Raw genomic sequence first — 27807 nt, 5'->3', positions numbered from 1 at the left:
ATGTACAGTTACATTATTGGATTGGAAACTTCACATGGATAAAATAGGCAGCTTAGTTTAAAACAGAGGGAAAAAAGATGAAGAAAGATGTGCAAATATCGAACAAAAACAGGAAAATGTGACATAATTGGCTAAAGGCAGCACTGTGGATTATTGCCGTCTTAGTTACGTCATTCATTTATTTGTGCATAAACAATATTTAAGTTAAGACCAAATAAAAGTGTTTAAAAGGCAAATTTCCTTTATAAACTTCCATGTTTGCCAGACTATTCCTTTTTAGTCAATGTTGAAAAGATCAAGGACTAAAACTTATATTTAATGCTTACTGTGGAGCCCATAATGTTGAAATAAACACAGATTAAGGCGTAGAGAAAAGTGTCCTCTGCATTAGGAGCAGGTGAAGTGGTACTGCAGGGTGGGGAGGGTGGAGGGGCCTAAATCGCGCAGTATTTTGGTGAGGCTGGAGATCTTTTCCTCCAAAAGGTAGTTTTTCTTCTCTGAGATTTTGTGCCGCTGCTCGGTCACCTCCAGAGCCTTCAGCAGCTCGTCGTTCTCCGAGTACAGGTCTTTGATCAGGACGTCCGCTTTACCGTTTTTATGAAGCTGAAGGAAAAGAGAATGACAGTTTGACCATGGTATTGAATAAATCAAAATATAAAGCAAAACTAATTTCTAACTTTCAAAAAACGTCGTCATATTCTATATTCCCATGTCATTCTAATGGAGCACCTTTCAGGAAGAAATACTAATGTCAACTAGCAGCTAGTTCACTATAGATGAAAAGCTTCATAATCAGGTGCTCAGTGCACAAAAGGTCTTTTTCCACAAATATCTGCTTTGACAATAGACTGAAGGGATATACCAGGAGTAGTTCAACATCCGCACAGTAAAGTGAAGATATTACTGCGTGGATGTCAAACTAATCCTGGTATTATTACGCCTTACAATATAGTTCCCCTTTTTATCCGCTTAGAAAATCCACATTGCTTCATTTTGTGTAATTATACTTTAGCGCGCAACACTTCATGTAAGCATATTTAAATAGGCAAAACGTGGAAGAGCTTGGTAGCGTCTATCTTCTATAGCTTCTTGTTTGGAGCTATAGAGGAGACGAGGAGAGGCGAAATGCTAACGCTATGAAGACTAGAAAGGTACAAATGAAGTCGTCTAAGCTAAAGTAAGAACATATCTCAGTATGTAAAAACTGTGGCCTATTCCTTTAATAATGCCCCCGTGTAAACCCTGATCTGCACAGCGCCACCTACTGTTCAAAGAGAGCGCATTATAAGGCTTTCATAATGAACAAAACACATGGCTAAATCTACTTTTTACTTTGGAGGCTTTCTAGAAATGTTGGGAGTAGAAAGTATTATATTTATCTTTCAAATGTGGTGGAGTAAAAGTAAGTTCTCAACAAAATTTCGTCTCAAGTAAAGTACAGATCCTGAAAACCTCTGCTTAAGTACAGTACTTCTGTATATTTGCTTGGTTACTGATCAACTCTGGGTAATACACCACCCACTGCTGCATTTTTTGTTACTGAATGGCCACTCGATGTCAGGAATTCAGCGAGTTATAGCAGTCACGAGAGGGATAGTGTTTATTCTGTCCTATATTCTTTAAGTAGAAAGATGCTGAGGTTAGAGCTGCCTAGAAACAAAGCCTCAGAAAAGACCAAAAAGATTTATGGAGTCAGGTGAGAGCAGACGATGCAGCACGAACCTGTTCTTTGAGCTGAACCACTTTCTCCTTGAGCAGAACTTTGACATTATGCAACGACGTCTCGATCTCCCTCAGCCTCTCCTCCATGTTCTTCATCTTACACTCTCGGTCGTCCTGAGACAAAACACCAAGAACCATCAACAAAACTCTCCGGAAACACACAATTGCGAAGCACAGCTTTCCCAAATAACGACAACAAAACCATTCTACTAAAAAGCTTTATTCATTTATCGTGGCGTTTCTAATACAAAGTGGGACTTCCAAGACGAGAACATAAATTAAAATTAAATAATAAAAATATGGCTTGACTCTGCTACAAAAATAATTTAACGCATAAATAAAAACAAACATGGTCCTATTAAAATAAATAAAATAATAAATATCAACTAGATGGACAAAAACGATTGCTATTAATCTCTTTGTGGGCAACGTGACAAGTTCAGGAGGAAAACATATTAAAGCAGCATAAAAAAAAAGAAATAAGACATTAACGCTAGAGTTTAAGACATTAAAATTACACGTAAAACAGAAATTGTCCACAAAGACGTCTCAAAAATGTCTAAATTGCAGCTCGATTGTTTAAAAATCTTCGATGGCTTTAGCATTTTCAATCAATTTGAGAAAATATACGACACAATCTGGCTTTTAGATTCAGCTTTGCAGAAATACCCTGTTTGCAGCCGTCATAACAAAGTGGACAACTTCGTACATTCTCGGAAACAAAAACATTCAACGCACAGACAGTGTAAAAAGGCAAACGAGGTCCTTTCAAAAAATGAGGTTTTAAAATTAGCATTAGGTATTAGTTAATGTCTGTGTGCTCTTTGGAGGCGGCTGTAGGTCCAGGAAGCTTGTGCACAAAAATGACTAACAAATACGAAAAGGGCTGCACAAGTAGATCACAAAATCACACATCTTGATTTTAAACGGGTGGTTAAGCGTTTCAAATTTGTTCTTGTGTTATTCATAGCAGAATCAGACGTTTCTCATATTGTGCAGCCCTTTTTACAAAACATAAACTAAGATCTAATATCTATACGTTTATAATACTAAGACTTAAGTGGAAGCTAAATAGAGTTGATATTAAAGGCCCTATACACGATTTTGTTGCTGTAGTGGAACTATTGTAGAAAAAAAACACTGTGCATATAATTTCAAACCATTTTTCTAGCATTTCTGAGACAGTTATCCTAATAAATGCCACTGCAAGTTGTGAATTGTGCTTATAAAATCATCTCTGTTAAGAATTGAGATGCAGAGAGTGAGTTTAGATGACAGCTGATGTTTTAATCTACTCTCGCTCTCTTTGGGAAATCAGTTATAGGGCCTTTAAGTCGACTCATGAACTCGCTGCAGGGCAAAACGTTGACCCACTAAAGTTGGGAACTGAACCCGGGGCAGGGCTGCACATCACATGGCCAAATCATTGTTAATAAGCCACATTATATTGCAAAATCCAAAATGTCCATGAATAAAATGAGATTATTCCCGCACACTGGATCTATATCTGCAAGTCAATGAACACTGGGATTTTTCCTCTTCTCGTACGCACAGGCCTTAAGTACAGAAGTTCAGCATTAGGCTTTTCCTAATTTATTTCTATTTTAGTCTTGTTTGAATCTTGATTTGGCATTTTTCTTTGACACAAGTCAGATAAGCCTTTCACGATAATTACTATATCAACTTATTGTTCAATAAAGGACAGAAAAATTATACAATTTTGGGCTCAAAATGTATGGTCTGTACATTTATTTGCATTTTTCCAATGTTAAACAATACTTTTTTACCCAAAATAAGATGAGTTTCATTGGATTTCATGTTTATTGTTGGATACTTTAAGATTAAAGGCTCTATACCTGATTTTTTGATTGCAAACAATGAAAGGGGAAGCCACTAAATTAAAATGTTAGTTGTGGTCCAAGCTCATTCGCAACTTTCCTAATGTATTTGTAGCATCTAAATTCTAATTCTAAATTCACAGGAACACGTTTATAGACACATTTCCCAACTTGTCACTTTCATAAAAATGCGTAAAAAAGCTTGAAAGTTCATTAAATTGATACAAACGTTTTAGAATTTGATGCACCCTGAGTTTCCAATATACTAAAGATGGACAAAATAAATTTCATTCCATTTCCAGAAGTAAAATCAGGTATAGGGCCTTTAAGTACTTTTCGAACCAATCTTTACAGTCATTAAGCTTTAGAGTCACAGTAGTTTCTGTGGCATCAAAATGTCTCCAATAATATCATTTATCTCCATATTTTTCAGCCTCAGTATATCGAACATCAGGTTTTGTGATCGTGACTAAGGCTTACGACTATTTAAAGATAATGTAAAGCTTTGTGTTGAAAAGCATTTGAAATAGTGATCCAGTCTTGTCAATTATGTCACGTATTGTGCAGCCCAAACCTCGGACACTTCATGATGAATACAGGTTTTTCCTTCGATTTTGAACGGTACTGGCTTTTGCTTTAGTTTAGGTGGCGTTTCTACATTAAGATGCATAAAAAAAGAATAGTTAAAAAAGTGTTACACAAATACAGTTAAAAACATTTTGCATTGGCCTTTACCAACTCGGGTTCACATCCCATTGGGAGAAACAGTGACAGTATATTTGTGCCTTAAGACGAGCACAAGTTCCAACATTAAGGACTCTTTTAAATGAAGCCGCAGTGTTTTCAGGACACACAGGTGTTTGGTGTGGTTTAGAAGCGCAGAGCAGAGTCTTGTAGGAAAAGGTTTTGGAGGAGTTAGTGCAGAGGAGGAGGCAGGAGACAGAAGCAGGTTTAGAGTCCCCCGATTCGCCTGTAGCTGTCTGCGTGAGCCGCCCGTTGATCCGGCACCGCGCCCTGGTGGAGACAAAAGGCAAGTACACTTCACCACGGGGCGCCCTCACAATATAAAGAATCGCTGTGAGTGGTTACTGATCTCTGGAATACACTCTACTACTGCAATCATGCACTCTATTACTCTACTACTGCAATCATGAAATGTGCATGAGGTGAAAGAACGACCTAAGGACTCACAATGAAACTATGGAATTCAGCTTTCACTCAAATCAAAGATAATGAGGTTCTTGAAATTACTATGAAACTTTTGTCGGCTAAAATTTGACTGGACAAAGCCATGAAGTTACTGAACTGAAGTACAGGTATTTGCGCAAGAGTTATACCAGCCTCTGAATATGAAACCCATAAGAGAAACAGGAGGAGGAGAAAGTGAAAAGAATCAAGATCAAGCAAGATGAGAAAGATGGCCGTAAGTTAGTGGAAAATATGAAGGCAGTGAGAAAAATCAAAACATGTGACGCGTTTTGAACCCATGAATTCCCCCATTATTCATTCCATATGAAGGAATAATGACAGTTGAAAGAAACTCTAAATTAAGGGAAACCAGGGGAAACCATAGCACCCACCGAGCAAGTGACAAACTATTTGGACGAGACACCGGTCAAAACCAGATGGTCATTTATCTTATGGACAGGTGGTAGCGACCAGCGAGACAAATTTAAAGGTATTTAATGTTTAATGCTATATCTTTAACACATAGGGCTGGGTACTGTTAAACGATACCAGTGTGGTATCGGAAATAAGTTTAGCTTCTACTGGTGTTGAAAAAATGAAAGTATTGAAGGCAGGAAACGAAAAGATTCAAGTTTTGATCCTGCTGGTTTAGGGACAGCATTATAGAAAATAATAAAACATAAAAATTCCCAATATTTAAACTTTTTTTGCCCTGTGTTTCCCCCCCGATTTTTTTTCTCTTATTTTTGCCACCATTTTTCCAATTTGATCCGTATTTTTTCTTATTTTTCAATACTAATATCTTTCCAATTTCCCACCATTTTTCACACATTTCTTGACATTGGAGATTAACCTAATATTGTTGTTTTCTGGTTCTAGACAACAAATATTTTAGTATCGGCATCGAAAACCAAATATCGTTAAAGTCCTAGTATTGACATTTTTTTCCACAGTACCCAGCCCTATCATCACCACAAAAAACATCTGCATATTTCATTGCTTAAGATTTGCAAATATTCCATCAATATAGATAGATAGAAGAATCAGGGGAAGGGACATTTCAGCCAAAACTGCAGGTGTTGTAGACCATATTTTTTTAGTATTTTTGACAAACTTAAGCAGTAAAACAGTCAAACAATGTCCTTATTTACCAAGAAATGTAGATTTGAAGCCAGAATCTGAATCCATTTAATGACATTTAAACATTAATTTGGATATAATCCATTTAATCCTCTTTTGGACTGTCTGTACTGTACTGTATATGGCAGTTCTTTACTCAGAGCAGAGAATTTTGACTTGTAACGACTCGTGAACTTAAGTTTTTCTGATTTAGTGCAGTGTACTGAATAAAAGCCTGTACCTGTGCGTTCTCGGCCTCCTCCCTGTGCTGCCCGCGGGGCGTTCTGTGAGGAGACGGCGGCAGGAGACCCACCAACTGAACCTGGAACGCCTGAGGAAGAAACACGGGAATGAAACTGTATCCGTCTCATATAATCCATAAAGCGATCGACTGTAATGACGAACCTCGATGAGCTGAGAGGAGAGTCGCGCCATTTGACTTTTCAGCACTTCGTTTTCCTGTAACAGACTCTCCACGTCTGGGACTCCAGCGCCGGCTTCTCTGCCCTGAAACCAAAGATATTCTGAAATCAATTCAACAAAACTCAATTACATAGTATTTTTGTATTCAAATGTCCACTTCTTCTACCTTGCTGTTCTCTGCTTGTGCTTCCAGTTCTTGTTTTAAAGCCAGGTTTTCCTGCTCCGCGTCCAGCAGCGATGACGACAGACTCTGCTTCTGCTGCTTCAGGTGAACGATGGCGGACTCGAGCTGACGAACCTACGACAAAAGAGAGATTTTTTTAAGAAGGGCCTTAAGTGCCAGCTGCTGCAGCGTATTCCCCTGTAGACTGGCCCCCAACATGTGGAAGAGAGGGTTAAGGACTTTACTGCAGACGACCTCTAAATCTCCTTAAGTCCTGGCTCTGAGCTTCATCTTACATCACTCGCAGATGTCAGGAAAAAGACTCTTTCCAGATTTATAGCTCATCAGTTGTGCCTTTGTGCAATGTCTCTTTTTAGTAACACAGGGTATATAGAGGTGGCAGCAAGATTCTCTTTAATGTTATTTAAATGCCCATATAAAAGTTTTTTTTTTTTTTTAAGGCCGGACCATATGCCAAAATAGAAAGAAAAAAGAATCACATTTTTTTCTCATATTGATCAATCTGGGTTTTTCTATTCAATTTTATTTTTGCTGATTCATGAACTAAGGCATATCTATAATACAAACATCAGCTCAAACAATAACAAATGCTTTCTATAGTTTCATTTAACATACAAAAATCATCCATTGTCTCCAAACTCCAAAACTAGCTGCTGTTTCTGCCAAAGAAATGGCTGTAAAGTTTAAATCTGACGATTATAAAGTCCCATGACGATTATTGATTATTAATAATTTTCGCTTAATTGCCCAGGCCATTTTTAATGCTATAAACATACAATAGTATTCAAGATTTGCAAAGATTAGATCAAACAGAGAAATTATGAGAAATTTTGACATTAAAAAGAAAATTGGACAAATTTCAGCCAAAACAGTAGCTAACGTTGTTATGGACAGCCCTAAGGATGTTATTAAAAAAGAAATTTAGATTCAAAGCTATTGGCACCTTTCATTTAATGACTTTTAATACTTTCTTTAACACCCGGCAGCAACTCTGTAACAATACATCTTTCATAAAAACAATGACAAACATTTAAAAAGGCTCCCTCTTTGAGTGACGAGAGCGATGGAGCAGATTTTCGGGAAGGACTTGGTTGACTAATAACCTGCATAACCGTAGCATTCATAAGACTTTTACCTTGTCCCGCGTCTGTCTGAGGTCTCCCTTCACACTGAGCACCTCGGTCTGGAGCTTGTCGTTCTCCTGCTTCAGTAACTTCTGCTCCTGCTCCATGAGACGAGCCAGCTCCTCGCGCAGCAGCTTCTTACTGTGGCTCTGCAGACCGGTGGAGTGCAGGGCGCGCTCCAGGACGTGCGTCTGAGCAAAATGTGCAACAAGCTCAATTAGAAGAAGTTCCTACTTTTCAATCATCGGATTCTACATGATAGTCCTGGAAAAAGGGTGGAGACTCTGGAGAAGCAGTTTAAGTAAAAGTAAAGTAAATCTCACCTTATCATTGGCGTTTTGCAGTTTCTTGTTTAACAAAGCCACTTCATGTTGGAGCGAATCCTTTTGTTGCTGCAGAACTCGGACGTCGGCTTTTAAGCGGCTGCTTTGGAGAGTCACGGCCTGAAGGTTCTCATCGAACGCTTTGGCCTGGAATAAAAACAATCTCAGTTTAACAAATGGAAAAACGTCTCACCTGATACTTGAAGCTTACATTTATGTGCTACAGGACTAAACCAGGACCATCTATAATCAAAAACTAGTCTGAACACAGATCATCTGAAAGAAGGAATGAAACAAGAACAAAATACTGGAACTAAACAAGGGTAGACACAACTAATCATCTTAAATAAATAAACCTGTACCTTTTCCTGAGCTTTGGTGAGTTGGTTACGCAGAACCTGAGTTTCTTTAACCGCAGCTTTCTTCTCTTCGAACAAACTCATAAATTGTTGATCCAAAGAATCCAAAGACTCCATCTAAGAAACAAAGGCCCAGAGTGAACAATGGATTAAAATCAGAAACATCTTGTACTTTCCTTTTAATAGACTTAAGTTTAATTGAATCCAATCAAGAAAAAAAATGATTTTCATTTCATTTTCATTTTCATCCTCACGATTGGATTGACGTTGAAGTGACGCCTTTTTCTGAGCAACATCAGACGCTTTGTTACGGGACGGGGAAAACATACGGGGAAACAAATGAGTTACAGCGACTTCACTCTAATCATCCAAATCTCTCAAATTATCGGCGCAAATGTCCTTAACTTGCACACAACCCGAGACCAAAGGAAGTTGGCAACAAACATGCCCATATTCAAAGTCTTTTCTAATCTTTTGACTCAGAGAATGTTTTTTTTTTCCTTTTGTGGACATCATACAGGGTTATGGTTTCTCTTTATTTTACATTCTCTCACACTGTGGGTTGGTTACAATCCGACCGCGAGGATATACTAGGAAAAAAAAGAAGCTACAGGTGGTACAAGATATCAGTGTGTTTATAAACTCCACCATATAGACTACAGTTTTTTAGTTTTAGCAAATTGCACATAGTTTATCCAATCCATTTTTAGGGTTTGATTAGTTTTCTGGTGTGAGGGTCTGTCAGCAGTGAAAACCTTTTAAACAATCGATCCTGGACCATTGTAGAGACCACAGTGACAGAAAGTAAAGGCGTCACAATGACCACTCACACAGCCGCTGGGTCACTACATGATCAAATATGTACGAATATCTCTATATATCTCTATCTTTTTTCTCCCATAGAAAGTTGCATAATGCATCTTTAAATAAACAGAACTGGATTATCAGCTGTTTGCAATTTAAAAAAAAAAGAACAGTTTTCAAATAGTTTGTTACAAGGATTTACATGTTCCATTTTGGTTTCTCTGTCTCTAAACCAGATCTGCTAAACCTACAAAAACTAAGCTTGCTTTATATATTGTAGGTTAAGGGTTCTTTGTGTTTTTAATATTGATCCTCACCTTCTCTCTGAGTCCGATCACTTCCTGAGAGAGCAGCGAGTTCCTCAGTTTGAGCGTTTCGGTTTCACCCAGAGCCTTCTTAAGCTCCTCCTCCAGAGCGGACACACACATCGCCATCTACAAAAAAACAGGATCAGTTTAGCTATAGACCATCCAACACATAATACAGACAATTTATAAAAGTATATTCACCTGCGTCTTGTCCTGAGCTGTGGCCTGCTCCTTGTTCTCCATCAGTGCTGCCACCTGCTGTCTGAGCGCCTCCACGTCACTGAGGTGCTGGGAGTTCTTCACGGACAGGACCCCGTTTGTGTTTCCGAGGAGCTGGCTTTGGGACTGAAGGTCAGAGATCTACACAAAAGAAGGGGCATAATATAAAGTTTCCTATAGTAATAAATTGTATCATTTCAAGTTATTAAATTTAGTGCCTTATAAATTTGCTTTTGGACACATGAGCATTGATGTTTCATGTATTACAATGACAAAATGACAGATTACTGCAAGGGGAATTAAACTTGATGCAAAACCACATCATCCACACTATGAAAGAAGTGAATGATGTGTATGATAAATGATGAGAACCAAAGAAAACGTAATTAACGTCATGTTTAATAATCGATTGAATTCATATTGACACTTGGGCCTCACAAACTACCATCATTTGAAAAGGCAAGACAGAAATGGCATCAAGCAAATCCATATTACACATTATTGTTTTAGTAAGAGGGTAAATCTTCAAATATCGAGCAATATTCATTTACTGACCTGTTTCTTGAAGTCGTCTGCAGCCTTCTGTGACACATCCTTCTCTTTTTTAAGCGTCTCCAAAGTTTTCCTGAAATTCATAAAATTCCTTTAGGGTTGAAGCTTGTTACAAAACGTGTATATCTTGTGAAAAGATGGGCCGTTTATGAGCAAAAACACCAAGCCCAGAGAAATCTCGTATAAGGCAATTCTCACATCATCTCCTTCACGTCTTCCTCCTTCAAAACGTCAATCTTCTGCTTCAAAATGAGGTTTTCTTCAGAGAGACGACACGCTTTGGATCTAGGAATATAATAAAGGAGTTTAGGAATTTACTCTCTCATAACACCATGTTGAAGAGATACGAGAAAAGCGAATATGCAGGTTCAAAATTCAAGCATTGAAAACAACTTGCAGCACAAGGAGTCAGAAGCCATACGTTTTACTCTTTTCACATCGTTCAGCTAAAACAAGTACACAATACAGCAGGGTAGTACTTTCCAACAGCAATAAACATCAACAAAAGCAACTAGAAACAGTAGGACACTCTATTCGGAGAGGAGGAGCTGTGGGGTCTACGGCTGGGATGTTGGATGGACTTGCTACTTTTTCGTGTTACCTATGGACTTTCGTGGTCACCGTCATGATCTGGGACTGGTCTTGGAGGTCTGTAATGGCCGTTCGTAGTTTGTGGTTCTGCTTCTCGAATTCAAAGCAACGATCCTCCAAACGATTCACTCCCCGGACCTCGTCAAGATCTTGTGCATCTTGTTGCTTTGGGCTTGTTAATGTTTTCCAGTTTGGTCTGTCCAAGTCTTCAAGCAGCTCTGACAATCGCCCGTTCTCCTGCCTCATCCGGTTAATCTCATCTGCTAAAGTTTCTTTGCTGTCTTGGAAGCCGCCATAGATATTCATTTGGCTTTCTAGAGTCCACACGTGTTTCTCCAGCTCTGCGTTTTGCTCCTTCAACTTGTTATTTTCACACGTGCAGTCCTCGTAGCGAATCTGCAGGTCGGCCATTTTTAAAGCCTTCCTCTCCAGTTCCTTAATGTGCTCCATGAACAGGAGCAACTTGACTTTGAGGCTGTAGTTTTCTTCCAAAACTTCATGTCCGGTCTTGAGTTTTTCGCTATTATGAGTGAGTAGTATCTCTAGTATTTCGATCTTTTGCTTCTGGAGGGAGATCTTTTCGTGCAGGAGGACGTTTTCTTCAGAAGTGGTTTTGTGCGAAGCTTTCAGTTGGTTCACATCTTGACTCTCATCGCTGGCGTTTGTGCAACCAATGTGGTCAAAAGCTATTTCTGGCATCGAAAGATCATCACTTCTTGCATCTTCCAACCACTGACCGAGGTCGTCCGCATCTTCCAGCTCATTGGCATCAACCACAGCCTCATGATCGCTAAAACCTTCCTGCGTCTCTGAATCCGGATAATTTTGAGGTCCCACTTCACAAAAGGCTTTATTCATGCATGTGTTCTCATCCTTAACCGCATTTGCACCCTCTGATCCTTCTGACCGTGAGAACTCTTCATCATTTTCACACTCATCATGCAGAGAAACGGCCCCTGGCTTGTTTTTAAAAGTTGGATCACCACAATGAGGTTTTTGGTCAGGACATAGAGTTGAATTCGTATCACGGACTTCCACACAGCTAAATAGGACCGCTGTGTCTTCAAAATCAGTAATATTAGGATCCATTTCGTGATTTTCACACTTCTGCTCGGTTTTATTTGGTCCATGTTGATGTATTTGATTTGCAAACGTCATGTCATCTTCTTGACCCTCACACAATTCCGATAAATCGCCTTCACTTTCTCCATCTCTGCCTATCGCCACATCGCCTACAGGAGTTTCCAGTGCGGCGATGCCGTCTTCAAGACTCGAACATGACTTGCTTGAATCGCTAACTCGTGTTGTTGAATCTGAAACTATTTCATTACATTCATTGAAACTTCCCATCTCTTCCAAAACGATCTCAATATCTTCTTCTTCACCCTCATTTATTTCAACATTTTGTACAAAATTCAGCACCTGGCTAGCCTCCATCTCGAGTTCTTTGATTTTGCCCCTCAGTAGCTCACACTCGGCCATCGCCTCCCCACCTTCGCCCTCTTGCAAACTCATTTTCAATTTCTCATCCAAGTCGCTTATAGCTGCTTGCCTCTCCTTTCGTTCAACCCCAAAATCAACTCGCATCTTATTGACCAGGCGTTCTAGCTGCTCAATTTTACATTTCAAATCATCCTGCTCTGTTAACAGCTCAATCCTTTCTGTGGTCTGCTTTTCTGATAGGCTAACAATTTCTTTATGTTTTTCTTCAAGACGTGAATGATTTCTTAGCATCTCGTCTTTTTCTTCCTGTAAATTTTTAATAGTTTCTCTCAATGTTTGTTCTGTCTCGTGCGCTTCTTTTTGTGCTTGCGACACCAGCTCATCCCTGGTGTCTAGACTTTCCTGTAGCCTGCCGTACAACTCATTGAGCTGCTTGCTTAATTCGATTTCCCGCGACTGTCCTCGGCTCACAAGCTGATCCATTTCGCTTTGCAACTGTCTGTTCTTCAAATCCAACGCTTCCATTTCTTCTCTGTGAGCGTTCTCGACTTCCTGCATCTCTACATTCCACTCCTCCGTCATCTTCTCTCTTTCCCTTTCCAATACGGCGGTCGCTGTTCGCTTTTGCTCCTCCGAGTTCTCCGAAGCGGTTTGCAAATCTGCTTCCCATTGATTCTTCTCCCTCGCGTGATTTTCACATATTGCTTTTAGCTCGTTTTGAAATCTTTCAGCCACAGTTTCCTGGTCCATTCCGAACCGTTCCTGCACTTCTTTAAGCCTTTGGACGAAGCTGGTCTCGATTTGCCTCCTGCACATGGATGGTTAGTCAAAGGGTGTTAGTCAAAAAGAAATGCTACAGTAAGGGCATCAATAATAAAGCTCTCCAATTATAAAACTAGTCAAATGATGGTAATGCACCCTAACGTTGAGTGCCGTCCGCCATTAAGCAACAAAAAGAAGAAGAAGAAAACTTTACAATGTTCAATGAGAAACCTTTGGCCAGGATTCTCTGAAAAAAAGATTCTGATTCTTAATCTCAGTAGGTCTTTCCTGGTTAAATAAAGGTCTAAAAAAAGAAAAAGGTGTTGTTTTGTAGCTTCAAAAAAACTGCAGTTAATTTGACTCTTAAATGTGAGTTCATCTGACTATAAATTTAAAATGTTCAGTCTTTTTTCCTATAATTAGCAGCAAAGGTTTTCAAAAAGTAGTTATCTGGACTGGGCTGTGGAAGTTGAACTAGTGGCAAGTATAAAAACAACGCTGAAAAACTGAAATGTTGTTGAACACAAGACGTTTCTTAGATGGAAGGCGGGATGTCTTCAATTCTAAACATACCAATCCAGGTGACTTCTTGAAAACTTTGCCAGCATCCCCTTTGCTATACTTAAACATTTTGAGTACATTTTGAGGAAAGCATAATGAGTACTTCCTCACCTCTCCAGAGCGATGTTCTCCTTCAGTGCGTCCAAAGCGCTGCTCAGCTCCTCTCTCTCCTCTCGGTGCCTCTGGGTCAAGTCCTTCACCGTCTCCCGGTGTTTCTCCTCCATCTGCACCCTCTCCTCTCGCATCGACCGCTCAAACCTCTTCTCTTCCTCTTCTAACTCTGCAGCCATCTTGTTCAACTCCTCGCTGACCCTCTCCTGCACCATGCCTTCAAAATCCTCCTCCAGCTGCGCCCTCTCTCGCTGCCACTCCTCCCTGAGCTTCTTTTCTCGCTGTTCGAACTCTGATGACTGCTGTTGGAGTCTCTCGATTAAGTTTCCTTCATACTTTTGTTGAATTTGGATTTTCTCCATCTCCCATTGCTCTCTCAACTTACCCTCCTTCTCCTCATGCTCCCTCATCATTTTAAGCATCTCTTCTTCAAGCAAAACCTGCAGATTGTCCGTATTTTGTTCGTCTAAGTGTGCCTTTTCTTTCTGCCACTGCTCTGTCAGCTTCTGAACGATCTCCTCTCTCTCCTTCTCAAACCTCACCTGCTCTTGATCTAATCTTTCCTTCATTTCGGTCTCAGAATTTAGCTTCAACAAGTCTTTTTCTTTTTCATATTCGCTTGACAACCTGCTCCTCTCCTCCTCCATTTTGCTCTTGTACAATTCAGCTTGTGCTTCTACAAGTTCTGAAATCTCCTGGGAATGTCTTTGCTTTAGCTGCTCCATGTCCTTGTTAAAGCTTTCATTCTCTGTACATTGCTGCTCCTCTAGGTCTTTCAGTTGCTCGTCCAAATCCGCATTCTTAATATGAGCCTCCAGTAATTGTTGTCTTAGCGTTTGGATTTCCTCTTCCTGTAATGTCTCTTGTTCTTTGTGCTTGTCCATCTGAACCTGCTCAAGCCGACTTTGAAGCTCCTCGGCGTGGGTTTGGACTCGGGACATCTCCCCTCTCAAAGCCTGGAGCTCCTCTTGGTGCTGCTGGGCTAAGGCGTTTTTCTGATCTTCGTGTGAAGTCCTCTGGCTATTGGCAATCTCCTCGAATTCACAGATCTGTGGGGAAACATAGAGCTAAATGGTCATCAAGTAATCAAATGTTTAGGTTCAACAAGTACATGGAGTGTGTATCTAGCGACACTGAGGAAGGTAATGTGCATAACGTCTGTACCTTGTTTTCCAATTGGTTGCGGAGCTCGTCCATCTCCCGAAGGTGCCCGTCCTTGAGTCGCTCCAGCATCATCTCGGCCTCCAGACTCAGACTGAAGGGCCGCACCTCCTCAGAGCCGATCCCTGTCCACAGTAAATACAGTCGTTTAAAACCAACATTACCCCCTCCTGTAAGTCTATGAACTGATCTGAATCCACATGTACCAGGGTCGGACTCGTTGCCCGGGCTCTGACTCTCCAGCTCCAGCTCGTCGCTCAGAGACTTTGAGCCGCTCGGATGAACTCGGCCGATGCTGCGGAACTCATTTATCTCTGACTGAAGCTCATCGATACGGTCCTGCAGATCCTTCAAAATAAAAAAGGACATTGTGTCAGTCCTACAAGCAGGAAACCACCAAAACAAACACACATAATCTCATATTGATACCAAAATACAGGTGTCACTAGACAGTCTCTTGACAGTCTCTGAAAACTCATATGTGCGCTATATGGAATATGTGTATAGGCTCTCAGACTATATGGAATAACTTCATGCAGGTCCATATAGTGTTGCTTACCCTGCACTGCGCCTCATAGCTCATGTGAAGCTGTTTGATGCGTTCCTCTTGAAGAAAGATCTCTGCACTGCCAGGGTCCAAGTCTCCGAACTGAATACAAGAAAATTGATAAATCTTTAAGTATCAAAACAAAACTAAAATAAAAACTTCCATAAGCCTGTGCTGGTACCTTCTCCTTCATGATGTTATCCATGTTTTTCTGAAGTTTCGCTGTTTGGTTTTCAGCTTCTACAAGTTTCTCGGCGGTGTCCAACAGCTCCATCTCCAGACGACGGTTTTCCTAAATGAGAAAAAGAAATCCAGGAATTCATTAGAAAATCAGATCAGTTTGAAAAGATACATGATTTGTGAAACAGTGAGGAAGTCTAGCTGCATTACCTTGACAGAGATGGAGAGATGGTCCCGGAGGAAGGACTCGTCTTCTCTGATCTTGTAGATCTCGGCCTCGAGCTCCTCCCTCTGAGCCGCCGCCGTCTGCTGCATCGAGTCCATCTCCTTCATCAGCTCCGAGCGAACCAGGGACAGCTTCTCTTTGTGCTCCTGCTCAAGCTTCCTGCACAGACACAAATCAGAGGACAACCATTTATTCATGAGCCGTAGAGAGAAACAGTTCCACATAGGCTGCACACTGGAGGCCTTTCACTCTTGGTACAGAGAGACTTTTAAGTTTTTTTTTTCCAATGGAGAGTCTCAGTGCCCCCAAAAAGAGTATTTTCGACACTTTTTACAGAACCTAGCAACCAACAACCGCGGGACTGAAGGGACATACGAGTAAAGGAAGGTCACATTGCTTAATCGATCAAAGATTATATATAATATTTTTCTTGGCATAATGTTCAAAATTTTCACTTCAAAATCGTCAAAAAAGATTCAATTTTGAAATGTACTCAAAGCTTCAAACCATTGAGTTATCTGCAAATGTTTACCCACAAGATTTTCCTTTAGACCAAATCTAGCGTTGCAAATCCACTGATCAAAATCTTACTTGAGGTTGAGTTTATTCATGTGCTCTATGGCTGAGTGGTGCTCGTCCACTTCAGCGGCCAGTTGAGTTTTCAGTCTTTCAGCTTTTTCCAAATCGGACTGAACTTTCTCTTTTTCCCTGAGCTCTCGGTCCACGCACGCTCTAAAAAACAAAGAAGCACATGCAGTTAGCAGAGTTCCTAAACACTGGGTTACACCGGTTGTATCATTGTTGCATCATCTCCAGCGTGCGTAATGTGTTTATCTGACTCACAGCAGGTGTCTGATCTCCGCTTTGAAACTGGCCAGAGCCGCCTGCAGGGCCCCGCTCTTCGACACCAGCAGCTCGTTCTCCAGGGCGAGGGTCAGGTCGCTGAGGGACAGCTTCTCCTCCAGACTGAAATTCAAGGCCTGGGGGAAACAAAGAGATGGTGTTTACTTTTCATCGGATACAGCCAAGTTGTTTATATGACCTTATAATCCTTTGTTACAACTCTGGGCTAGACCACATGTCTAAGATTGACTGTAACAAACTCAAAATCTCTCCTCTTTGGACCCTGTTTCCATTAAAGCCTCCAACTGTGTCCACATACAGTTCCTTATGTAGAAGTACATTTGAAAGGTCTCTAAAAGATGTATTCAAATAACAGAATTCATACAAGGAGGAGCAAGTCATATTTACTTTATTGTTTTGTTTAATGCCCAATGTTATATCTTTAATACTACAAACACAAAAATCTGTGCATCTTTCATTTCTTGAGATTTGTACAGTCCATTAAACAGAGGAATGAGGAAAAAGTTCAATAAAATTAGCATCTTTTGAGCAAAAACATCAGCTCAATGTGTTTCAGACCATTATTTTTATATTTTCAATGAACTTATGCAGTAAAAATAGTCAAGCAATGTCATTATATTCCCCCAGAAATGTACTTATTGCCAGTGTAAACAAACTCTGTAGTAACTATTCCCACCTGCAAGATTTCAGCGCTGTTCTCGATTCCCTCCTCCATCCACGTGTCCAAGACGTGTTCGACTGAAGTGAAGCCCGTTCCATCGTCTAAAGTGGAGAAGAGCCTCAGACCGATGGAGCTGCTCAGAGCCGAGGGCGCCGCTATTCTGCGACCGCCTTCATCGAACGGCTGCAAACAGGAAACGGGAGGATGAGACACTTTTTGCATTGCCCTTGGACATCTTTGGATTTGTTTTTTGTTTTCTAGGTTGAAATTTCATGTAGGTGTAGAGAAATATCTTTTTTTGGTGGAAACACTTTTTTAACAGCGTCTGGAGCAAATAAATAAACAAAAACACTCTAAACATGAAAAGGTGAACTTACTTGTGTGGAGTGCATTCTCTTGAGTTGCCTGTAGGGGGTGGAGGCAGAGGGAGTGGCTGGTTTGTGGTGGTTGCAAACTCTGGAAACAAACTCCTGAACGCTCAACACTTCATCACCGTTAAGAGTCTGCAGCACGTCCCCCGTCACCTGGTAAAGGGAACGATCAGATGGACTTGTAAATTCACTGTAGACGTCAAAGAAGATTTTTATTAAAACAAAAAAACCCACACACATCCATTTTATTTTATGTTTTTACAGTGACCATGGTAACTCATTGGTCTATGTTTGAGAAACCAGATCACACGAAGAGGAAGCAAAATAAGAAATGCAGAAGTTGACTTTTCTGTCTCTGAGTCAATAGTCTAGAAATAAACTCTACAGTATTTCAGGTCGATCAGTTGGAATTCATGAACGCTGAACAATCTACAATATCTGTGTTTAAAGGAGAGAGGATGAATCAATCCAAAATGTTGGATCACATATTTCTCTCCATTAATGGATTAAAAATCAAAGACCATGTTACACTTTACAACACAAACTTTAACACAATATTAATACCATAGTGCTGGGATGATCCACTTTTGTCACGATCCGATACATCCGATAAACCAGTGTTAAGATTGAAAAGTGCATTATCAAACTCTTTACTCACTGTATGGGGCCTCACCAACTCTGTCACTAGGTCACTGTCACTCATAAAGTACATATTTTGAGAGCTCATTACATATATTCAGCTCACCTCCAGCCCCAGTCGTTCACACAGGTCAAGGAGGTCGTTGTGGTCGGCGAATCCGTCCCAGGACAGGCCCAGGAGCTCACAGGCCTCCAGCGCCTGCTTCTCCAGACGCTCCGCCAGAGGGACCAGCGATCCGCGGGGGGTACTGGGCTCATCCGGGTTCCACAAGTGCAGCTGACCTACACAGATAACAAGCACACCCACCGTGGTGAACTACTGCCCTCAATGTGAAGACGATTTAAAAAGTAAAAGGGAATAAACAGGGAAAACAATGAGAGTACCTTCAGCTTCATACTCCTCCCCTGTGCAGGCCTCGTGAGCGTTCCAGCGCTGAAAACACAAAGGAACAAAGAAACTTCAGTTCTTGCACATCCATATTGTTTCTTTATAATTCTCATAAAATTATTTAATCTGAATATGAGAGGATTGAGCACTATGATGCAACTACTTGGGACAAGGTATGGCCTGAACAGGACAATCAGCAGTTATTAAAAGATCTTTGCTCTCTTTGGTCAAGATGAGGAACACATATTCTGTACAGCTTATGTTAAATATTTTGTAAATAAAGTTCAAAGTAAGGGTATATAATATATCTTCTGCAAAATGTACCGAGTCATTCTACAATGTCAAGAAGCCAACAAAAATCTGCAAACCTGCTGCTAGAAATAGAAATTAAGTACATTTTTTCTGAACTATATATTTTTTTGTAATTTATTTTAAAGCATAGCTATTTAAACTAAGTTTGCCAGAGCATTTTGCGAAAACATTGCTTGATCATTCTTAGATTCTTAGATACATTTTTGTCAACTTTGGCCACCCCTAGTTCATTAGTTCATAGTTTCCCCGATTGAGATGGTTTGGAAAGGACACAGGAGGCCAAGATTAGTGCATATTGTTAGGAGTTTGCACTAAAAGAGTCATTTTGGGCAGTTAACAATTTTAAAATGGCAATAAAAAAGGTGTGAAAACAAACCGTTGGGTCAAGTTTGGTCTCTCATGTGACACTTGTTTATGAATTTGAAGGACTGAAGGGGGTCGACGTGAGGTGCAACAACAATGCAGTCTTTATGGGAGACGTGGGCCGCAGGGAGGGTCAACACATGATAAATGTGCATTGTAACAGGGTTTTAAGTGTGACCACAGACACACGCTCTATTTTAGTCTCAAAACAAAGAGCGTGCATATGTCATGAAAAATAAGATCAAGATTTTTAGAACACTAAAAAAAAAAAAAGAATGCTGTTCTGGTTTCCATATGGTTTGGTTCCAGAACTATCCTGAAGTACAAGTTTAAGTATGCAAAATGTTTCAGAATCAGCAGTCTCTAGTACATTCTATACAAAACAATATGAAGTAAAATTGTATTATATAATTGCAGGGTTCCAGCAAATCCAGTGGAAATGGTTACTAATAAAAGTAGTTCCGGACTTGTCCTGTCGTCACACCATTGTCCCGAGCCCAAACACTGAGGGAATGAGCAGCAGCTGGCCTCTACAGAGCGAGTCTATAGGAATCCAGCGGCCGTGGGGGGTGTTGCCCATTGTCCCACAGTCACTGCTCCGCTCTCCTGACCCGGCCCCATCTGCCGGGCCAGAATCCAGACTTTGTGCCTTTGTTCAAACTTAGATTAGCTCGAACCAAGACACGCTTCGCCTCGGTGTCCCGCGCGGGGATTGTGTCGACGGCTGGCGATGGGAGGAGCCGCGCTATTAGACAATGCAAACAATACTATCAAATCTATCAGGGCAGAGACATGTGCCGAGTGTGGAGGGGTTTAAAACGCCAGGTGGAAGTGCTGCGTGAGTGAATAACACGAGATTGGCAAAGAAGAAAATTGCTTTGTCATTGAAGTGAGCAAGAACTAGATTCATCGCAGTGTGAGTGGTGGAAATGGCAGGTTCATTTATAAACTCAAACTTGATATGCAGCTTAAGGCAAGACAAGTTCATGTGTAGTTGCAATCACGCTTTTAAACCACCAAAATGCAGCTTTTTTTTAGTACAAAGACATAATATCCTAAGTCTTTCATTCCAATTAGATATTATTCCAAGTGCCTATGAGAAACAGCGTTCTAATCGTTCCTCAAAGTCGCACGTCTGCAGTGATGTAAAAGGCTCAGTCCATGTAACTGAGACTGTGGCAGCAGCAGCAGCAGCTTAAGTCTCTGGACTCGAGTTAAATCACTCTCCGTCGTGAAGTGAGAGCAGATAATCCAAGAACAGGATCGAGAGGCTCAAACGGGAAACCACTGCGGCTCAGCTGAGAGCGACTGTTCTATTATCTACAGACGGGACAGAAGGAGGTCAATTCACAGTCAGCTCTAATACCAATGTACAGATACAGGCGTCAGGCGAGCACGAGACCGGGTTCAAAAAGACAAAAGCTGAAACACGCCGATCAAAATCAATGAGCTTGAGAAGTAAACAATTCAACTTGAATTAACACTGTAAATAATGTTATTTTGTATATACTTTTATAAAGTGACTAATGAGCTATTAGACGATGGATTGTGGAAGCGGAAGCATGATGTAACATACCACACAATGTCTAGGCATAAATTAGGCCACACATTGATTTTAGAGGAAACCTATAGACCATGATTGACCAACATGCATTTGGAGACTACCAAGATCAATAGAAACAGTCTAAAACAATCAAAAGGTCTTAAAAAGATGTATACATTTACTATTATTCCAAAATCAGAAAAACTAAAGTAAAAAACTACTTAAAAGACCGAGATCCACAATAGCAGATAATATGATGATTAAATGATGACATGTTTGAGAAGCTGTTGTACGTTTTGGAAATATTTCATAGTAATGTTTGTGTTTTTCTCATGGACGTGTCATATAAACAGGGTTTGGTACAATAAGTACCAACTTCAGTGTAAACCCTTCCATTCGTATTGTGTTTTGTTTGTTGCTTGAAAACATTAAATCACCAAATATAATACAAATTCTAACAAATGACAATGTACTTTGCACATATGGTCATTCTTAATAGAAGTGAAATAATAACAGGAAGTAAAAGAAGCTTTTGTGTTACTGACTGACGAGTAACTCACCAACTGCTGCTCTCATCTGCTCCTAATAAAATCCAGTATTTTGTTTTGAATAAATAAACAAAGCCATTGATGTGCATATTAAAGTAATTTGTGCAATTTCACAATCATGCCATGCGGTATTTGCATTGATACATCACGTGCAAAATCCTAAAAACCTGATCTGTTTCTATACCGACGTCGTTGCTCAGGGTAAAGTCCAGCTTCTCATACTCTACATTAGTGCCGTCTCTGTTGAAACACCGTCAGTAATAAAACTCACTGCCGCTTATTTGCAGATGGTGCTATTGATTATACAAAGAACCGGATCTGGCACTGGAGAGAGTCCATATTATATTTCAGGATGTGACTGAAAGAGATCAGCTAAGAAAAACAGCCTGAAGACACACGACAAGACAACACAAGGAGCTGGAGACAAAGTTAGGAGAAACTGGGGTCCTCTTAACCAAATTCAGGGTTATTGCAAACAGCAGCAAGTCAAGTTTAATATCTTGTCACAAGGCAAGGTCTGCAAACACCACATCACACAGAGGAATGGGGTCATTGCTATTTAGTAAATTTCTCCATTGTGAGATCAATAAAGGCTTATCTTATCTTATTCAAAAGTAGAATGGATCCAACGGGCAACATTTGAGCAAAAAACAGTAGCTGAAAGTGTTTTAGGCCATAACTTTTATATTTTTGACAAATTTATGCAGTGAAAATAGGCAGGCAATGTCAATATTTACCAAGAAACTTAAGAGTTAATGCCACTGGAATCTAATTTAATGTCTTCATTTTGACACAATTCCCTTAATTATTAATCCCCGAATTAATTTGGCTCGTCTGAACAACTTAATTTGGAGTTTCTGATGGTGCATATACTTGGTGAACCAAAAAGATTTTAGTCCTTCTTTCTCTACTCTGCATGGAAGTAGCAAAAGAGAAATCAAATGTGCAGATTATAAAGTCAAAATACCATATTATTCATGCATATTTTGGCAACTCTAATATTAAAACACCGCTCTCGTTGAACCCTCTAGATGCTTGAACAAGGAGTTTGAATAAGGAGCGAGCGCCTCCATAGATGTCCCAGTGTCTGAGTGTTTACCTCTCGTTTACAGGGGACCGCAGACTCGTCGCTCTCGTCTTGGTCTTTCTCTGGACCCGGACTGGACTGGCATAAATCCGAGACCGACTCGATGAACTCTGGAGTGGAGCGGCGGCCGTAACGCTTACTGCCCTTCACAAACTTAGGCTGGATCTCCGGAGAGGCTGAGCGAGACACACGAGAACTTTCAGAGCTGACAGAATGACCAATATGACATTATTTTAAATCTAGCACTGGCGCGTGTAGAATCAAGCGTGTAAAGAATAAGAGCAGCAATATATAGTTATAGTTATAGTTAGAGGACAATATGTAGATAAACATTCTTCATTTGCATTTCCACAACATGACTAATATTGACAGTGCAATTATATATACTTGAAGAGTGTAACTGCAGGAACACGTCTAACTGGGTTACAAAGAGGAAATGTTTACTGCTTTTTATATCCGCTAAATTTCCGCTAAATTCCTAAAACCTCACCTGGTTTTGGCGGAAGCTCCTGTTCGGTCAGCGACGGCGTCTCGGTGGCTGACGACAAGACGAGAATAAGTGCATTTTTGAACTGCTCAAAGTCGACCTGCAACAAAGGCATCAAACTCAAAGTTAGAAAAATATCAGCGATGTGCAGAATGAATGAATGAATGAATGAATGACTAAATTGAAAAGAAAAGAAAGAAATCTAGAATCTTAAAAACAATTGAAGGATTTTAGTCATTGCCGTCAAATACACTCTGTTAAGTTCATACAATTATCAGGGAGAATTTGAGTCATTTCACATCAGCGATAATCGATATGGTGAAAACTCAAAGCACAGTTTTTATTGTATAAAATCCATGACGATAAAACTACTGCCACCCTTACTTCAGAATACGTTTGAAGTGGGTTAGGAGGTTTCATAAGCAAGACCACATAAACATCTTATTATGTAGAGGACGTCATTGCAGACTTTTGCCAATCGCTACCAATAAAACTGTAATTTTGATTCTAAATTCAGACCTGACCCATTTCACTTCATCTCAACAATGATTTCCAATTCCAACTATAATATGATTCACCCATAACAAAGTTAAATCCCAGAATGTGCTCCAACATATCTTGGTGGTAGATAAATTCCTCTCAGTGATTGGTCTTTCCTGCTCGTCCCTGTGTGTCTGGTTCTGGGGGGAGTTTGTTCAGATTTGTCAGGGCCACAGCTGCTCACCCTGGATATGTAGATTCCTTTGTCAGTTTGTGAGGAGAGGACGAGAGGGGGGGCTTTCTTTCTTTCGGACTTCTTTGTCATGAACCTGGGCTGAGTCTTTGGTTCACCGCCCTCCACCCACACCCTGGAGCAGCACGAGGCCTGAGCCCGTACGATCCACAAGTGTTTAGTCAACACGAGGCAGTGGAAATGTGCAGGTAGGCAGAAGTCTGAGAGCTCAGTGTTCACGTCAAAACAGGACGCACTGAATATCTAAAGAGCTTGGATTCCTTGGTGGAACGCTAGAGATTTGTGGCATTATGCACAACTTAAACATTGTAGTGGTTTTTTGTCCCACTGGTTTTACTTTCTTATTAAAAGATTGGACTGAAAAGCAACAAAGGAAGAGACATAAGACATTTTGATAGTTTTAGAGACTGGGCCATTTCCAATTCAGAGAAGCCATTGTTAATCATTGCATTATAATCTGGATTAACACATTCATTTATCAATCTCAGGGAAACTTGTTCATTTGGGGTTAAACCTGTTAGTTGGGACTTGGGAGCCATGTCCAGATCTTAAGCCTGGATTTTGACCAAAGGCCTGGGGTACCTAGCAGGAGGATTAGCCTAATGTGTTATGTTATTACCAAAATGTAATAATGTCTGTAGCTTTAATGGCATATTTTTTTCATATTGTGTTGTCCTTTTGGAATAAATAAAGTTAATTCCATTCTAGTGAACACCAACAATGTCATTTATTTCCTTTCCTTATTTCACGTTGAGGCAGAAACCAAAGCAACAGGAGGAAACCCACAGGGACAACATGCAAACTCCACACAAATATCCCATTCAGCTCAATCAGACCCTCAATACCATTATGAAAAATCATTAAAAAAATGCTTTGAGCTAAAATGGAGACAAAAAGCACTTTTGTTGTCATCTGCCAGTATAGTACAGCATTGTGTAGTCTTGTGTGTTTGGGGCAATCATTAACAGGCACTTGTCTCGGGCGGTTTCCTTGGCGACAGACACCTGGATGAGGGTCGGATGTTTAAGTGAGGGTTCGCCACAAAAAGCCAAAAAGCTTCAGATACAAAGCTTTGAAAGTGAAGTGGCTGAAAATGCGGCTTCTGCGGAGTTCAAAGACGACCGAGAATCAAAAGCCCTCACTCACACGGACAGAAGATTTTACTGAAGGCAAGAAGAGATATGAAAAATGTGCTACTCCCTGATCTAAAGTTGTCGGACCTTTATCATTACACTATCTGTACATAGGTGTATTATTATGATTTTACTTCTCCTCGACAGAGCTGTGTGCTTACCCTGCCGGTGTGGACGTCCTGCTCGAGCAGCAGGGTCTGGATGAGGTCCGGGGCGGCGTCCTGGAGGTGCAGGGAGACACAGAGGTCCGACAGCTCATCCTGGGACAGAGATCCGCAGCCGCTCGAGTCAAAACTGTCAAAGACGTCTCTGAGCTGAGCCACATACTGCTGCTCCTGACCCTCGCCCATCCCACAGGACAACAGCCAGCCCTGGACACACAAAGACAGACATATTCACACAGTTAGAAAATAATAATGCAAAAATCAATGAAGAACAAAGCGAACAAACCATTTTCTATAATGGGAGGGAATAATTACAACGGAGTTTACTGGAACAACAGGCGTTACTTTATATGCAGTCAAGAAATAAACACACTTTGTAATTATATTAAATAACAGTCTTTAATATTGTTATTAAGACGGGGTGTCAAGAAAATAACTTTTGGTTCCTACTGGTATCAAAAAACGAAAGTATCAAAAGCAAGAATTACTGTATCTTGAGACCAAGTTTTGATGCTGTTGGTCCAAGGACGGCATAAAAGGAAAGTGAAATGGTCTTCAATGGAATAAATGTTCAATTTTCTGGTTCTCGATGACAAATATTTTAATACAGGCATCGAAAAATCGTTCAAGTATCGATATCATAAAGCAAATATCGTTAAAGGGACTATACAGAGTTTAAAAATGTCAAAATTATGCATTTTCCTCCCCCTACATGTTCAAACAATGTCCTAATGTGTCGAATGAGCCCAGACCTGTTCACCACAACTGCCTCTAAAATCCTGCACTGTCACTCAAAAAGTTCTTCCTTTGGATCGGAAGTGCCGTCATGCACAAGCTTAATTAGTTACACGTCTGACCTGAGGTGGCAGTAGTGAGTATAAAATGGCCAACTTGTATCTAGCCCAGACCTGGGCAAAGTACGGCCCGCGGGCCACATCCGGCCCGCGAGATGATTCAGTCCGGCCCATAACTTGTAGGGTATAAATTCATAAGCATGTCAAAAAAAAAAGTAAGTCTCTAGCTCATTCCTGTGCGGAGTTGTGATTTTTTATTTTTATTACCAGAGTGCTCACTCCAGCCACTAGGGGGCAGATTAAATAAGAATAAAAGTAAAGAATTCCACAGGTGTCCAGCAAAGGGCACTGGCATAATAAGATATAAAGATATAAACAACACATTGTGTGACTTGCAAGTGGGAAATGGACAGTCTGCCCCTGGGCAGCTGTGGCTACAATAGTAGCTTACTACCACGGAGTGCGGAGTGAATGAATATTGACTACAATGTAGCAGAGACTTGTGACACAGGCTTGTAAAGTGTAAGCCGTTTTTATGAGGCTACAGTCCTGCCAGGCTCATCATTATAGATTATATAGATATAATCTATAGATATTGAAATAATTTATAGATATTGAAAAAAAGTCCTCAATGTATTTTCCCAATCAAAACCTTTTTTTTTATTTTGGAGCTTTTGTTCATGGACCCCAGCGATACACTCCCGATATATTATACTTATATCCCGATATAAGTTTGAGTTATTGTTGGTGCGGCCCTCCGACTCAATTCAGGCTCCTCATGTGGCCCCTTATGAAAATGAATTGCCCACCCCTGAAATTAACAGTACTCTGACCTATTTGCGATACAATATTGCAACACAGCACACTATTAAATTAGAATGAAAATTGTTAAGTATTTTCTTTCCCATAAATTGTATGAAAACATGACACAACCAAAACAAAGATAAAAACTTAGGCAGACTTTAGTGATTTTGTGATATGTTGTGGCCTCTTACGACACGGATATTGCATCACCTAATACTGCAATACAATACTTTTTGCTATGTATTGTAGCATTATTTGTAGAGCCACAAAGAAAAACAGACACGGACATTTCTAACCCTTTGGCTTAATTGAAAGAAGGAAAGAGAGTAGGAAGAAATCCCTAACCCCTGAGCAACACAGAGGAATGTTAAAACTCAAATCCAGCCGAGATGGTAAAAAAACAAACAAAATACAGCCTTCGAATAAATATGAAGAGCCACAAAGTGCAGAGGCCTAAGAGGATGAAAACAAAAGCAAACGTTTCCTGAGTGACGACAGCGAATCTACTCAGCTTCTTGAGAGGATAAAATGTCAAAAGAAATTTCAAACCCGATTTCAAGGTACAAGAAGACAACCAGGCCAAAACCAAGTCTTACTTTAACAGAAATCCATCAGATCTAATGTTGTATAATGCATTTTTAGCCTTAATACTCACAGGAAAGAGGGAAGCGCCTGCCTCCAAAGCTCCTGACGGTGCGTTCATTCGTGAGAGAGTGTTTCCATGGACTGAGCAAACAGCGCTGACTGTGACTCAAGCTAAATCCAATTAGCAATGATTAGAGTATCAGGGAATTAACGGGGCTCTGTTTGACACTGACCGTGGCGCTATTTCTGGGGGATTCACACAAAGTTCAAACAAAACATTTCATGACCTTTAGAAATGAAGGAAATGTCCCCAAATAAATGGACTGTTTGAGAAATTGAACGGGAAAATGTTCCAATAGGAGAAACACAAGCTTCAATGGAAACAACGGGTTAGTTTGATGTTATCCATGATGTTGTTTATGGTCAAAGGAAGCAGAGTCAGATGGAAACACATGGACTGGTGCCAGGACCCCACACAGAGGCGGCACAAACACCACGTGGGTGTGTCGTGTCTGTTGTAGTAACTGGGTGGCAACAATGACAGCGGCACAAGGACTTTATACGGACGCCTTTCACACTATAGAGT

General features: G+C 40.4%; 1 protein-coding gene across 1 annotated transcript; it reads right to left on the bottom strand.

Annotated features, from left to right (window-relative positions):
• Positions 1 to 105: 105 nt before the first annotated feature.
• nin (ninein (GSK3B interacting protein)) lies at positions 106 to 27386 on the bottom strand. The gene is made up of 28 exons (XM_079573332.1): positions 27292 to 27386; positions 25036 to 25245; positions 23012 to 23108; positions 22534 to 22697; positions 18665 to 18713; positions 18387 to 18562; positions 17648 to 17794; positions 17286 to 17453; positions 16589 to 16725; positions 16337 to 16477; positions 15730 to 15904; positions 15521 to 15631; positions 15352 to 15441; positions 14999 to 15140; positions 14796 to 14917; positions 13632 to 14680; positions 10362 to 10448; positions 10167 to 10236; positions 9594 to 9752; positions 9402 to 9518; positions 8284 to 8397; positions 7922 to 8068; positions 7610 to 7789; positions 6457 to 6588; positions 6273 to 6374; positions 6109 to 6198; positions 1723 to 1836; positions 106 to 603 (listed from the first exon to the last, which is right to left on the bottom strand). Exons 1-28 carry the CDS (start codon positions 27337 to 27339, stop codon positions 388 to 390), a joined length of 4554 nt encoding a protein of 1517 aa, XP_079429458.1. The 5' UTR covers positions 27340 to 27386; the 3' UTR covers positions 106 to 387.
• Positions 27387 to 27807: the final 421 nt, after the last annotated feature.

Source organism: Gobius niger, assembly GCF_951799975.1.
Source record: "Gobius niger genome assembly, chromosome: 16".
NCBI lineage: Eukaryota > Metazoa > Chordata > Actinopteri > Gobiiformes > Gobiidae > Gobius > Gobius niger.
Note: the sequence above shows the minus strand (reverse complement) of the source record. Positions and strands in the feature narration are given on the sequence as shown.